This window comes from Sitophilus oryzae, unplaced genomic scaffold, assembly GCF_002938485.1.
Source record: "Sitophilus oryzae breed Bouriz unplaced genomic scaffold, Soryzae_2.0 scaffold_860_pilon_pilon, whole genome shotgun sequence".
In the NCBI taxonomy this organism is placed as follows: domain Eukaryota; kingdom Metazoa; phylum Arthropoda; class Insecta; order Coleoptera; family Curculionidae; genus Sitophilus; species Sitophilus oryzae.
The window spans coordinates 1,162,455-1,177,836 of NW_022147484.1; the positions used below are offsets into that span (position 1 = coordinate 1,162,455).

Below are 15,382 nucleotides of genomic sequence, written 5' to 3' on the forward strand. Positions count from 1 at the left end.
AAACTGGATGGAGGGTGTCAAGAAGGCGATGAGGAGACTGGAATGAACGAAATCAATGGCGACTAGGCATCGCACAACGTCGAAGGACGTTTTAAAATCGATTCTTATATATACTTACTTTTTGAATAATAGTAGTGCTGATAATTAAAAGAGCATAAAAATCTCAGATTAGAGTTTTTATGACGGTTTTAAATTTTAGATAATCTCTCGACAGTAATGAAACACTGTCAAATGTAATAAATGTAACTTTTTTTAAAAATATCTTTATCAGTGACGAAATACCCAGGATGTTTTCAACAGATGAAGCCGCCACGAAGGTGTAGATATTATTTATGCTAATGATGATTAGCGAAACGCGCCTTCACAGTTCAAAGTAAAATGTTTTCGTGTATGTGTAGTGAACCAGTCTTTTATTTTGAAGAGGTTTAGGTTGGTACCTAAATTTTTCAAGCAGAAATCTACGTTATCGAAAAATACGTACAATTAATCTTAGATAGGAACTATCGGAAACAGGAAATAGCCAGCTTATCTGATAGTAAAGCAGCACTAAGAGATTAACTACCGTAACCATCAATTCGAAATTCGAAGTTTGTCCAAGAATGCCTAGAGAAGCTGAATAAATTAGGCAAAGAAAATAAAGTCCCCCTACTCTGGCTGCCAGCTCACCAAGGGATAGAATAAAGCAATCAAAAAGGAAAACGAGCTAGCTAGAAAAGGAGCGAACACTTCACTAACTGGACCAGAACCGTTTTGCTTTCCCAGTGAAAACCAACTTAAATCGGAACTGAAGAATCTGAAAGACTCCATCCATAACCTGTAATGAGAATCCTTCAACGGTCTAAGACACTCGAAGAAATTTCTTAGAACTTGCGACCGAGAAAAATCAAAGATTTTCCTTGATTTAAGCAAGAACAATCCATGACTAATGTCATGTACTAGGAACAATCTTTTCGTCTGTCAAAACCCAGATGAGAATCCAAATGACTGGGTTTCTAACCACACATTGTTTCCTCAACGAACACATCAGTAGATTGAAGCTAAGAAACAACGGCGAATGTAGATTCTGTGGGCAAAATGGGAAACACCAGAACACCTCATCACTGAGTGTACCGAGACCACAACCATTAGTGCCATAATCTTTGGTACAACTGATATCGGATATGGAGAACTAGCCTCTGTGAAAACGTCTCAGAGACATGGCGTTTGTTAAAGCCCTGACACTGTGTGTTGAATTATAACTCGTTATAGCTCAAGAACGGGTTTTCTACTACCTGCATTTGAAAAGATTCCACGATTTTTCGTCGAAATATGCTTATTCATGCTGATTGTCCCGACCCTCAAAATCGAACTAGAACTTCTCAGACCGCCGATTACACCTTGCCCGCCAGCATTTTGCCCCTTCAATGCCATTCCGCCAACTCGAAATCATTGCTCGTTCCTTGTCATCGGTTCTTGTCCATTTCTCGACTTCGACGCCATTGTTGTTTGGCTCCCTTGTCGCACTTTCGATTGTTCAAATGGACCTCCGATAAGGGCATCTGACAGGCGACCATCGAACTAAATTTCTATAGGGAAGAAGAGCACAGGCCTTTGTTTTATGTGAATGTCTGTCTATATGTAGTTAGGAGAAGTTGATTCTGCCGGAGATGGTCCAACGAATTCACACATGGAGTAATGAACTTGTCGTATAGGAATACGACAAGTTAAATAGTATAGGAATACTCCCATCGTTTATGAGTAGAGATACACTGTGCAACTTTTTTATGAAACTAAAGACGCTACACATAGATTTGACCTAGCCACATTATTTTAGAGCACTTATAACTGTAGAGGGGACCCCATTCTCGTTTGTTTTACAGGGTTCCTCGTTTATGAGTAGAAATACAGAGATGCAGTTTTCGCAGCTACTGTTTTTATGAATCTAAAGATGAATCTAAAGAACACACATTTGTCGTAACCCCCTTTGGTTCTCAAATACAGCGCGAACTTGAAAATGTTGCATTTTTCGAGTCCCTTCGTATCTTGGCAATCTTATAACTTATCGAGAAGGTGAAAACTGAAACATAGAATAGAATACGTAGAAACAGTGTTGCCAACTTTCTGATTTTATTTCAGAATGTTGGTAACACTGTTTCTACGTCCCACGAAGATGATCAAAATTTCCCGTTTTTTATAAAAATTCCCACGAGTTCTCAAATCCAGTATAGCGTCGTCAACACAATACAGATATTATGTTTTTTTTACAGCTGGGGTTAAAACCGTTGGTGTTACAACAACGAAATAAAACACTAATTCACCACAACACACCAAAGCACTTTACATTTTGCACTAGACGCGCGTTTCCATCTTAGAACCATTAGCAAATGATCAAAAAAAAGTTTTTTGGTGTATTGTAGTGAATTAGTGTTTTATTTTGCTATTATGTTTTTACCTGAAAATTTAAAAATTTTCGAAAAACAAATTTCGAAATGTACTTTTTAATTTTTTTCAAAATAAAATCCTAGGCGTATTCCTGGGATCGAAATAATATACTATTCATAGAAATATTTGCATTTATTTAATTCATCATATATTCGAGAGGAGGGGGGGGTACAAGGGTAATGTCCGATGCCAACCGAAAATGTATATTTATTTGCGGTAATCCTAGTTTAAATTTACTTACTTTGTAGCGAAATACGTACCATACGATATATTTTTTAATTCGTTTTTAATACGTTTACGTGAACGAACGTTTGGGTTAAAATTTCCCAATCGGGAAATTTCCCGAGTTGGCATCACTGCGTAGAAACCAATGGCGTAACTAGTTTAAAATTTGATAGATAATTTTGCTTTCTATCGTGCGATCATAATAAATTGCAGTGAAAATAAACTTGTACGGCTTTTAGATAATACACTGTCAATCAGAATTATTGATATTTTTAATACAGTTGTGCAATAATTCTACACACAGGAACTAGCGTGGAATCCAAAGACATTATAAATGGAATCCAACATTTGACTCTCGAAGTCGAATAAATTATTCCAATGTTTAATTTAAACCGGCCGCCTATGCTATAAAGTTAAATAATGCTATTTTTTACCTTGTTTATGAAAATAAGTATCAAGTAGTACGGTATGTTACATTTTTAGAAAGCTCGTAACAAAGCAAATAAAATAAAAAATTGTTAACTTTCCCACTTAACTCAGTGGCGGCTCGTCAGGGTAGGCAAGGTAGCCGGCGCCTACCCTAAGATTTTGGCAGAATTTAAGAGATTTATTACATTACATTATTTACTATTAAAGTTGCCAATACATAAAAATACTGTTAATACACAGAAGGGTGTTTTAATAATCAATATTATTTTAATATTTGTGGTCTTGTGTATTAACATATTCACTACCGCTGGCGTACGCTGTTCGCTGACTGTGCCGCTGCCCGCTGCCGCTGCGAGAAAACAAAATAATTTTGACCGTTGGAGTGCCTTTGTTCGGCGATCTCTACATCGCCTACTATCAGAGTCGATGCACGACGTACGGCGGTCTTCTGCCTCTGTCTAACTCATCGTGCGGTAGCGACGCGACGTAAGTCGGAGTTGTATCATATTAAGGCGGGGCTTAGGTGAAATCTCCGGTCGCCTTCGCATGAAGTCGTGGAGGCTCGGTAGGCTTAGATGTTAAGGGATATTTCATAAGGAGATATATCACATTTCGTTAAGGGGATATTTCATATGATTCATTATACGTAGCATTTAAAACTTTTATATGAAAATTCAAAAACGTTTAAAGCAAATTGGAAACATTTTTCAGGCTTGTCCGAAATTATTAAAAATGATATAACCGGTTATATTTCAGAACACGCCACAGAAATAAAATAATCCGGAATAAAAAAGCGAGTTATTTTATTCGGTGCAAGAAGACGATACAAGAGATATTACAGAAAAGTCTCAGTGCTATTTCAATTCGATATGTTAATAAAACCGGCTAAGTCAAATATCTTTGCGAATTTTATTTTATGAAATATTAGATAACATTGTTATACATTTAGAAACAAGGTTTGCAGATAGGTATTCGTCAATGTCTCAATTATTATTTTTATTTATCTCTTGCGGATCCGAAATTTAAAGAATCCTATAAAAAAATTCCAAAGCATTTAACATCTGATTTAACAAACTTGTTATATTGATACATTTCCAAGTTCCAACGCATTTAATAGTGATTTAACAAACAAAAAATGTTATTGACTAACATAAATTAATGAATAAAACCTGGAAATCCTGGAAATATATTTCCAGAGGCTTTCAAATTGTTTGTTTTGTTTGTTACTACACCATTTACAAGTACTTGTAAATGGTGTAGTAACAAACAAAACAAACAATTTGAACTTGGGTTGAGAAACATGACATGATAGTAGAGATTCCATGAAAAATAAACGTTTATCGCCACTTGCCTTACTCTCAATCTAAAAAGATTTTTTCACAGCTCTTCAACATTCTCATGATTTTACTGATATAATAATAAATAACTTTTCTTTATTAAGAGACTCATCAATTTAATATATAAAACATAATTATTCTTCCTCTCAATACTACCAATTTTTAAGTTTGCGTAAATAAATACCTAAAATAAAATTCTATGATGTACTCCATAGTGACTTCACAGTAATGGATAAAAAAATAATAGATAAAATAGATTAATAAAAACTATACTTGTACATTATGTCAATCATTATGTCATTACGTTGAATGTTGTTATTTTTGCTTTAGTGTTGTCCTAAATATTTTTGAGCTATGTTTTTAACCCAGAGATAACATATATTTACAAACTGGGCTAGGGTATTATGTAAAATATGGGGGGGGGGAGGCAAATAGACGCAACTAGAATTTTGTCGCCTACCCAGTCACACGGGTCACGAGCCGCCGCTGACTTAACTAAAACCTACATCGAAGAATGTTTTAATGCTAATCACTAAACACTTTCATGGCTTTTAATAAATTGTCCCAGGGTCAGAAAAAGTTACTAATGAAGGCCTTAACACACTGAACTGACTCAGCTAAGAAAATCGAAGATTCTCCCACCAGTTACCATTTTTCTTCCTCTTTAAAAATGATCCAGCCATCGTCGCTAAGAAATTTAAGTCCGCTTCGACATATTTCACTCGTCTAAACAGCCTCCTTACGTATCATATCAGTCAACTGTCATCGATATCTTAAAAACCTCGACGAAAAACTCTGAAATATTACCGCAAATCTGCGACAATTTTATTACTCTTTACGGACGAACATTTGTCAATTCGTAAAGTGTAAAATATAAAGAGTTTTTTGGTATTTTATTTATGAGTTATAATCATAGACATACATGTCTAGAAGATAGACATGTCTAACAAGTACACATTGATTTGTTTTAAAGCAACATAAGTATAGAAGCAAAATGTAAACAAACTGTTGATTTACAGAGAGTATGATTTGATCATAAATTTAGGCAATCCTTTTTTCGAGATTTGACATTATTGGGGTAGGTTCAGGATTTTCAACATAAGCAAATTAATTTACGCCAAAAGAATTTTGGAATTACATTAATAAAATTTAAAAGATATAATAACATAAAATATTATATCTACAGAAAAAATAAACAGACATGTTAAATATCAAATATATCTTAATAAAAAGTAATGTACAACGGACTAGTAGACAGAAAAGACATTCTAATAAATAACACAACTGTGGAAATAGTAGAAGAATATATGTTGAGACAACTAATACAAAGCTCGGGATCTCTACTACCAGAAATTAACAGAAAAATTAAGTTTGCATGGAGTACTTATGGAAGAAACTCAATTATATTCAAATCTAGAATGCCACTTTATATAAAAAAGAAAACATTCGGCCAAGGTGTATTACCGGTCATATCTGCGCATGCGAAACCTGGACACTTAAAACGGACATTATAAGGAAACTACATCGGGTAGCACAACGCTCAATGGAACGAAATATCTGTGAATAACCAAAAAAGACCGTAAAAGAATAAAGTGAATACGGCAAAAGATCCAGGTAATAGATGTCATTGACAGAATCAAATCCCTCAAGTGGCGATGGGCAGCACAACTGGCAAGAAGGATTGACATCAGATGGACCACAAAAATTACAGCGTGGTACCCATGAGGAATTACAATGATATTAGGAAATTAGCAGGGATAACTTGGGCTCGCATAGCCAACAATAGAGAACAATTTACCCAACTGTAAAGTGAGTATCTAAATATGTGAGGGAGGCTACACTATAATTGGAAATGGTTGAATAAGCTGAGAATGATGATAATGATATCATAGATCCTATATTATCTGTATTATCCAGACATAATATACCGGCGCTACTGAAGACTACTGTCCAAAATACTACCTTGTGAAAGCTTGCGTTCTCAGCTTCGTTGTAAATTCCATAAATAATGCACTTTATACGTTACCTTACGTCGAATTTTTGTTTTACTTTGATAAAAAGATTTTCTTACAACGTCCAACCACAGATTTCTTAAAAAATCATAAATCGAAAAAAAATATAAGCATCTAGAGCCTTAACTTTCGATAAACAACTGTGGAGTCACAGTTTATGTCTTTAGTTAATATTCGATGGTAGAGTTATCAAAATGAATTTGGAAAGTCAGAAACTGCCGTATATGATTTTTCAATTTAGAAGTTTTGTTAATATGAATTATTGATACAGTAACAAATAATTTTATTATCAATAACTAGCATGTATCTGCGACTTCGTTTGCGTCGAATTAATCATTTGTAATGGTGATGATAAAGCAACTCAAGAATTTCCATTAACACAAAAACTGGATAAAATTTTCTCACATTTATGTCAGCATGAGAAAAAACAATATGGCGATATTATTATATAACTTGGTAATATTTGAGGGGTAGTTTCATCTCGTTGGAATTTGACTTTCGAAAAATCCGTTTGCCAAAAATAAGCTTTTTACGTCAAGCAGTTTAAGCAGAATCGTGGTTAAGAAATTACCCAACTTTTTGGAACACCCTGTATGATTTTTTTAAAAAATTCAAAATATGTAAAAAAACCAAATAAATTATGCTTGTCCAAGCGTTTTCCCGAAAGACTAACCTTTTTTTAATAACAAATATTGTAATATTTGAGGGGCGTTTTCACCCTCTTGGAATTTGAGATTCGAGAAACTCCTTCTTATCGAACCTCTACATCCCACAGTCAATCCGTTTGCCAAAAATCAGCTTTAAACGTCAAGCAGTTTAAGCAGAATCGTGATTACTCAATGGTCATATTTTATGAAACACCTTGTATAAATTTATAAAAATCTTAAAATATGTAAAACAACAAAATAAAATATACGTGTTTAAGAGTTTTTCCGAAAAACTCACCGGTTTTAAATAAAAAATATTTTAATATTTTAGGGATAGTTTCACCCCCTTAGAATTCGAGTTTCGAAAAATCCCTTCTTATCGAACCTGTACACCCTAAAGTCAATCTGTTTTCCAAAAATCAGCTTTTTACGCCAAGCGCTTTAAGCAGGCTCGTGATTAATCAATGACCAGATTTTTCGAAACACCCTGTATACATTTTTAAAAAATCTTAAAATATGTAAAAAAAAACAAAATAAAATATACGTGTTTAAGCGTTTTCTCGAAAACGAAGGATTTTATATATTAGTATAGATAAAATTAAATAAATCTTTAGGCTACGCGCTGATTTGCAATTTTTATTCGGCCGACTATTTGATTTCAAATATTATTATTTAAATGCAAAAATGAAAACAATACATTCCTATGGAGCCGATGCGATGGGCAGAATTTTATTGCAGGTGTGCGTAGCTCCATAAGAATATATTGGTTTCAATTCTGCAAATAAATAATCGGTCGACTAAAAATTGCCAGTCTAACGACTAAAAAGTCAGCGCGAGTTTTTAAATATAAAAGCCATTCTATAAAGAAAAAATCTATAATTTAATGAAATATAATTATTATACAATAATCGTCTACAATCTTCGTTAAATAACATTTTTTACATTTAGTTTTGAAATCATCAACTGAAATGTTGTTCGATTCTAAAAAGTGTTGGTGAAGTTTTCAAGTTATTCTTTTGTTTCAGCCATGTCCTGACTCACCACCCGAATTCCGAGAGGAACAATGCAGTTTATATGACAACGTACCATACGAGGGTGGTATCTATCAATGGTTACCGTTTTATGACGATGACGAGCCGTGCGCATTGACCTGCAAGGGCAAACCTCAAGATGCTGATGAAGACGCTATTTTGATAGTGGCCAAACTGAAAGATAAAGTACACGATGGAACTAGGTGTAGACCTGGAAGTTTGGACATGTGCATAGACGGAAGATGCCAAGTAAGTAAATTTTCTTTTACATAAAATTATTATTTTTAAATTTATCAAGAAATACTTTTGTCATACTCATTACTTTCGAATAATACAGGGTGTTTCAAAAAACAGGTGCCATCTCTCACGAGGAGATGTCTGATGTAAAAATAATTTTTTTTTCTTGTATCAACATAGGTCCGATTCTGCTTTGTTTCGTAGCTAGAGGGGGTTAAAGTATTTTTTCAGTTTTTACAGTTATTTTTGGTTTATTATAATTTTCTTCCAAGCGATTGTCGGGACCAGTCCAATTCCTCTATAGTAATCAATAAAAGTCTTAAACCTGGAATTTCAATGAATCACTGAATTGAGAATGGTTCAAATTGACATTTTGGTTTAAAAATGCTAATAATACTACGAGGGTTGTCTTTTATATTTTGCATGTAGAGGTAGAAAAAAACTGTAGATAACTTTTAAACACTATTGTTTTTAGAAGTATTGTCCACGAAGAGAAACGCATTTTTGCATGCGTTGTAACCAATTCTGAAAGCAGTTATTCGCTTGTTGGTATCTTTAAAATTTCTTTTTTGGAGGCGCTGACCGCGTTTTCTGTGAACCGGAACCTTTGACCACGCAGTTTTTCATTCCTAATTTTTAGAAAAGTAAAAAAGTCCTTAGGACTAAGGTCGGGACTGTATGAAGAATGATCCTACAATTCGATATTTTCTTGCTTTAAAACTCTGTTGTTTTTCGAGCTGCGTGGGAACTTGCATTCTTTTGGTCGTCGTTGAGGGTTAGTTTTTCGAAACTCAGAAATTACTTCTGGCAAACAAATAAATATGTACCAGTCAGCAGTAACAGTTCTTTATTCTTGCAGAGGAATTGTTGCTACCTGACCTGAGACAAACCCTGGTATAAAACCTGCTTCTGAGACAAATATTGCCACCATCTTTGAGAACGGATAACTTTCGTCGGTTATGGTTCATCTCGGAACACCCAAACAGCCAATTGACGTTTATGTTCGGGTTCATTAGAGTAAATTCAGGATTCGTCATTACTGACAATACTGTATATATTTTTTGAGTTTCCTGTGTTAAACCGGTGTAGAGTTTTTTGATACCAATTGTCTCTAATTCCTTTCTGTTCTTCCATCAACAGATGTGGTATCCAACAAGAAACTAATTTTTTACAGATAATTCTGTATGTAAAATGTTTTGAATTGAGGTCTTATAAATGCCCAGTGGTGGTTCAATTTCACGATATGCGACGTACAACATCGACGTTTTCCTGGGCGACTGCCATTGTTGGTGAACCTGATCTTGGATCGTCGCGTCGCTAAGACTAATCCGTCCACGTTTAAATTTTCCATACCATCGATAAATTGTCGACTGATGCGGTGCGTCATTGCCGAAAACAGAAACCAATTCGGCAAGGCATTCTTGTTGAGCCAACTGTCTTCAAAAATTGTAAAAAAATATTGCACGGACATTTTCTCGGCTTAATTCCATTTTTCGATTGACTCGTCAACTTAAAAAATTAAGTTTAGGTACAGGTTTAAACGAAGCGGTCTAAAACTTTGACGTTAAGTTAACTAAAGATGACAGTTAATTTTGATATTTGATATATGTTGACAGCCGCCTACTATGTTTTTCCAGATAGTGCTAGCAGCTTAGACCGTAAAATTAAAGTACTGCTACTAAAATATTAGTAGCTTTGTCACTTTTGAATTTCTCGTTCGTTCTTTCGAATTTCTGTACCACAGAATGTTAAAATATTGTCAGAAAGTGACGATAACGAAGATTAATTTAAAAATGGTACCCCTCCAGAACTTAAAGAAGCTGCAGAAAGTGCAAAAACTAGAGATATAAGAGGAACAAGTGAGGGAAATGGGTGTGGAAAATGAAAGAGGGAAGTTATGTAATGTGACAGTTGTGATAGAAACAAATCAATGAAATCAATCAATCAATCAAATCATATAAAATCATAAATACTACTGACTTAAAACCATATTTATCAGCAAACTAACTTATCTTGTTTGCTTAAATAAATTTCCTAATAAATTATTACCTATTTAATAAAATAGATGGCAATAATTAAAAATATTTACCTAATATTAAATTAAAAGCATCCATTAACTACATCATTACGGAAACAAAAAGGGGTCCGAAGAAGTGAAATATCGTTAGTCTTATTTTCGGTAAACAATAAGGGCTATATTACAACAAAAGAATAGGATATATAAATTATTTTAAATTGTTTTGGGTAGATTTCCTAAACCAATCTCTTTTCTGTGCGAAATTAACTAATTTTTCTTCTGGGTGAAGAGGGAGATCGCAAGATCATTATAAATATGGTTAATTAAATATCTGGAATAAAAAATAATTTAACTTAAATTAGTTTTAAAGTATGTTTTGAAAAATAAGTACTTTAGTAAATTGTTGTACGACATTTAATATTGGACTACCAATTTTTTAATAAAGTTTTTCTAGAATTATCAATAATAATGCTACTATTATAATCCTATTATATCGATATAAAGATCTATGGAGCGATGCATGCTTGGAAAAATTAAAATATACCACAGGAGAACACATAATACATACATACTGCCATTACTCGCTGACGAATATTTAACACGCATCAGAAGATGGTTTAGGGGTTTAGGCAAGGCGTTTTCTTTCATGAGCTTTTCTGTGACTGAAAAGCACGATACGTGATGTTATCTCTCTTCCGCACTCCAAAAATCTCATTGCTTTATTGTCACATTCAAAAATCTCATTGCTTTGTTGCTCTTAACTGAGTACAATAATTCTCGGTTAGATAAAGATACGGTTGAGACATGGTGTGACGGTTGAGACATTTGATTCTTAATAGTTGTCTTAGGTGTCTCTGTTGCAACTTGTTTAATGCATTCATCTCGGATGTACGGCACCCAGGTTTCGCTTCCATATTATAACATGGTAGGGATTATTATTGCTCGGTACACTACAAGCTTCGTTTTCGTCCTCAAGTCATGATTGTAGAAAACCCTGTCTTTTATTTTCTAGAATGCTTTTGAAGCGCTGCCGCTGCTAATCTTGGGCTGAATTTCAGAATCGATAGTGGCCTTTTCCGACAACAAACTGCCGAGATAATTGAATTCCGCTACATATTCCAATAGTTCTTCGATTTTTATAGCATTGTTGTGATCTTTTGGGGGGAGTGCACATGATTTTACTTTTATTGATGTTCAGCTTAAGGCCCAAAACCTCGTATGCCCAGGTATTAAAATTCAACATTTCTTGTAATTATTGCTGTAACGTTTTTGCAACTAGAGCGCAGTCATCACAGAATACCTACAGTGGATAAGACAGAAGACCCAGGTGACAGACTTGATTTAAAGAATTAGAAATCTTCAAATTGCAACGGTTACCTAATGTTCCTTTTACTAGGTGACTTAACGAGAAATGACGGAAGATAGAATACTCAAAGTTACACAGTAGTATAAAATATAATTAGAAAGAACATAACATTAAGAAACATAACATTAGGAAACAAACTGGTCAAAATGATATGGAAACGAATCACACGAACACAAATGAAAAGATAATATACAAGATGGTATACACAATACACAGAGTAAATTACAGCAATTCAGATGATGCTAATGATGGTTATAACGTTTAATTTCTGTACTTTGATTATTCATTATAACCTACAGAATTGAAGTAAATAAATGAACATTTTACTACCTGCGTAATCCACAACAGGAAAAAGAACAACATAACAGAGCTCATTTTCGGGAAGAACATTCGGCGTCGACATAAACATAACCTTAAACAATAATGCGGCGTAAAAGTTACGTTTACGCCTTCTTCGCGGAGTCAGAACGGGCCCCGCGGGACTGTTAAGTGATAGAAACAAAACGGGCGGAGAAACTCTTAAGGATTACGACTGGAACAGGAGCTTTTCCTTCATCGCTCTAAATTAAAGTTGATACGTAAGTTAAGGTTTTATAGTGGCTGGAGAATAGTAAATATATTTAAAATTAAGAATGAATTGCGGTTATTTTTTCTTCCTTATTTTTCCTGGTTATATGCAAACTAGGAGCGTGTTTTTCTTCACTTCTTTGCCTGCTAGAATCAGCTTATCCATTTTAATATTTTTGCTGTCTTGATTTCTTAATACTCCTTCGACTTACAGAGACCTCTTTCCAGCAATTTACTATTCTATCATCGATCATGTTACTGATCTACTTATTCAATTGACATTTTGGTTTTAATCGTTGATTTTTTTCCTTTTTATGCATCTCCAATTCACTTATTATCGTATGATCAGAAAAATGGCGTCCATTTGGCTTGGAAATGATGACACTACCCATATAATTTTACATGTAAAATGATCTTCATTTCATAGTCATCGCTGACGTCATTTTTTTTAGATCATATTGTATATTGTATACAGTATGTTGCCGAATCGTCTTTACAAGAGGAAACACTTTTTTATTGTTAATATTTTGAGAAAAATACATTCCTTATAAAAATATTTGCGTGTTCTAAAATGTTTATTCCCGTTTTACATTTCCAAATTTTCATGCGGTTTTAGAGAAAAATAAATAATATAATATGAAAATACGATTGGAATTTTTTGAAGTTCCAAATATCAAAACGCGTTTTTATGATAACATCATTTCATTTTCATTCTTTGATAAATGGTTATTTTTAACATCAACCAACGTCATAAATATGTTTTGCTGTTTTTTAAGTATACCCTCTTTCCGATATAATGTCCTATTATCGCCCTGTCCATAATACTGGATAAATTTTGTGCTTATTTAACATTTTTAATACTGCAAAAAATACTACGTTAATCAAAACTAATAAAAACCACTTTTATACTCCGAGAGGCAGATACTTTTTTCGAGGAATTTCATCCCGGCTAAGTTTGATACTGCACGTTGTAGTCACATTCCAAAGGACAAAACCGACCGTCAGCTTCAGCACCAGAGTAGGTGCGAGCGTGGTTGTAAAAATGCGATATTCGTAAAAATGATTTTTGAAGTTATTTTATCCTAGGTATAATTGTTTATATGTACACACAACCAAACTTAAAGAGAATCACTCATTATTTTTGACTAGACTTTTTGCAGAGAAAAAAAAATGGTAGGTATACTACTTTAAGATAAAACTTTCTGTTGTAATAAACATGATAATAAAGAATAAACGACTGCTGCGATTTATTTTCTTGTAAATTTTGTATTCAGTAGCAAAATCACAATTGTCCGGTAATTTTTATTCAATCCAAAAAAATAAAAAAATGCCTTATGTTGGATTAACAGATGTACCTACAGAGGAGAATAATTACCCAAGTAGCATTTGGACGTTATCTAACGTCGGGTATACGTCGCGTTCAATAAACCCGACGTCCGATACCAATCGGTTCGACCGCCTGACGACCCTTATTTGCACCTAAATGGGGAATACAGATTCGTGTCGCCTCGACGTCGGTATCTGACCTAATAGGGAATGTAATTACCAATTACCAACGTCATATTACGTTGGATTTCAGTCACTTAAAATTCGTCAGTAAGCACTTACGTTACGCTTGGTTTCAAATTCGCTACCAAGAATACATAAAAACCTAACCAAACTACCTAATTACAAATGGATTCATAATCACTCCTCGAATATAACTATAACTGCCTACCTAATTTCATATTATAATAATTCTGAATCATTAATCCAGACATCAGTTTTGTCAACGGAAGTCACTTTTTTTATATATCTGATTAAAATACTCCGGAAAACAACGAGCGCCTTTAAAATTAGGTAGGTTTATGAAATAAAAATATCTATAAAAAAGTAACTCGCAAAATATTTTTTTATTTTCTAGCTGGTTTAATCATAAAACTGTACTGTGGTTCACCCCAAACTCAACCTTATCAATATTATTCTACTAGAAATCGGAATGTGAATATAAATTTTAAAAACAAAAAACGATTTTAAAATGGCTGACAATCGGATACTTATTAAGAATGGCGGATTTCTATGTCCGACTTAATATGAACTACCAATATACCAATTCTCCAACATTAAGGTGCACGCGCACTGAATCGGTACCAGTCCGGCGAGAAACGGCGAAGGCGGTGACTCGACTATCGTAGATAGGCAGAGGTAGGAATCTGGCCTCTACAGGCCGAAATGTTTTAGTGGACGCCGGCGCCGTCTATATGTACGATGGTCGCAGTCGCTTTTGCTGGTCGGTCCGATCCGATGCAGTGCGCACGGAGCCTTAGTCGTCTCACACAACCGAAGTCATCAAACCGTACGACCGGCAATCGTATTATGACGTATATAATTCCAACGTACGCCACGTAAAATTTGTGATTTGCCTTTTTAGTGTTTTTTTAGGCATAATAAAAAAAATAAGTTTGTTTACAAAAACCTTTTATTAGGTTATGTTCATGATGTTCATTAGGCCGCAAATGCTACTTAATGGGTTGTATTTTCGGACGTAAATAGAGATACGTAAATTAGGTTATAAATATGAACATAAAATACAACAAAATATAATTGGGTGTTACTTTAGGGATTATCAGTGAGACGTATCATATTCGGACAACGGGTAGACGTCGGGCTAGTTCAAGTATTACGTCGTGCAAGCCAACGTGGGAACGACGCGCGATGTTGAAAAATTAATAAAAAAATGGTACGTTGTTATTTTGTACGTCGACAGATCGTTGGATTTACCGACTCGGATCCAACGACGTTGCTTTTAATAGGAAAGCGACGCCACCGGTCGTATCACCAGCACCCGACGTAAATTTGCACAAAGTCTGATGTCGCTTCAGGTCAGATTTAGTTCGAAGTCAGATAGATGCTATTTGGGTATTGCTTTCATTGAACAAGGAATGCCCCAAAGAGACATAGCAGAGATAGTAGGTGTTACCCACGATGTTGTACCGAAAACATATGCAAGATACTTGGAACTAGAAACTCTCAACAGAGAGATCCAGACAAAGTCGTCAAAGAGTCACAACTGAACAACAAGACCGCTTTGTGTGCCAAATTACTCGAAGAAAT

At 34.4% G+C, this 15,382-nt stretch overlaps 1 protein-coding gene across 1 annotated transcript in view; it reads left to right on the plus strand.

Annotated features, from left to right (window-relative positions):
- LOC115890300 (ADAMTS-like protein 3) overlaps positions 1–15,382 on the plus strand; it is a 1,070,176-nt gene that overhangs the window by 924,104 nt on the left and 130,690 nt on the right. Inside the window, exon 10 of the mRNA XM_030910476.1 lies at positions 8,097–8,351. Within this exon, the coding sequence (XP_030766336.1) occupies positions 8,097–8,351 (255 nt within the window). The remainder of the gene's footprint in view (positions 1–8,096; positions 8,352–15,382) is intronic.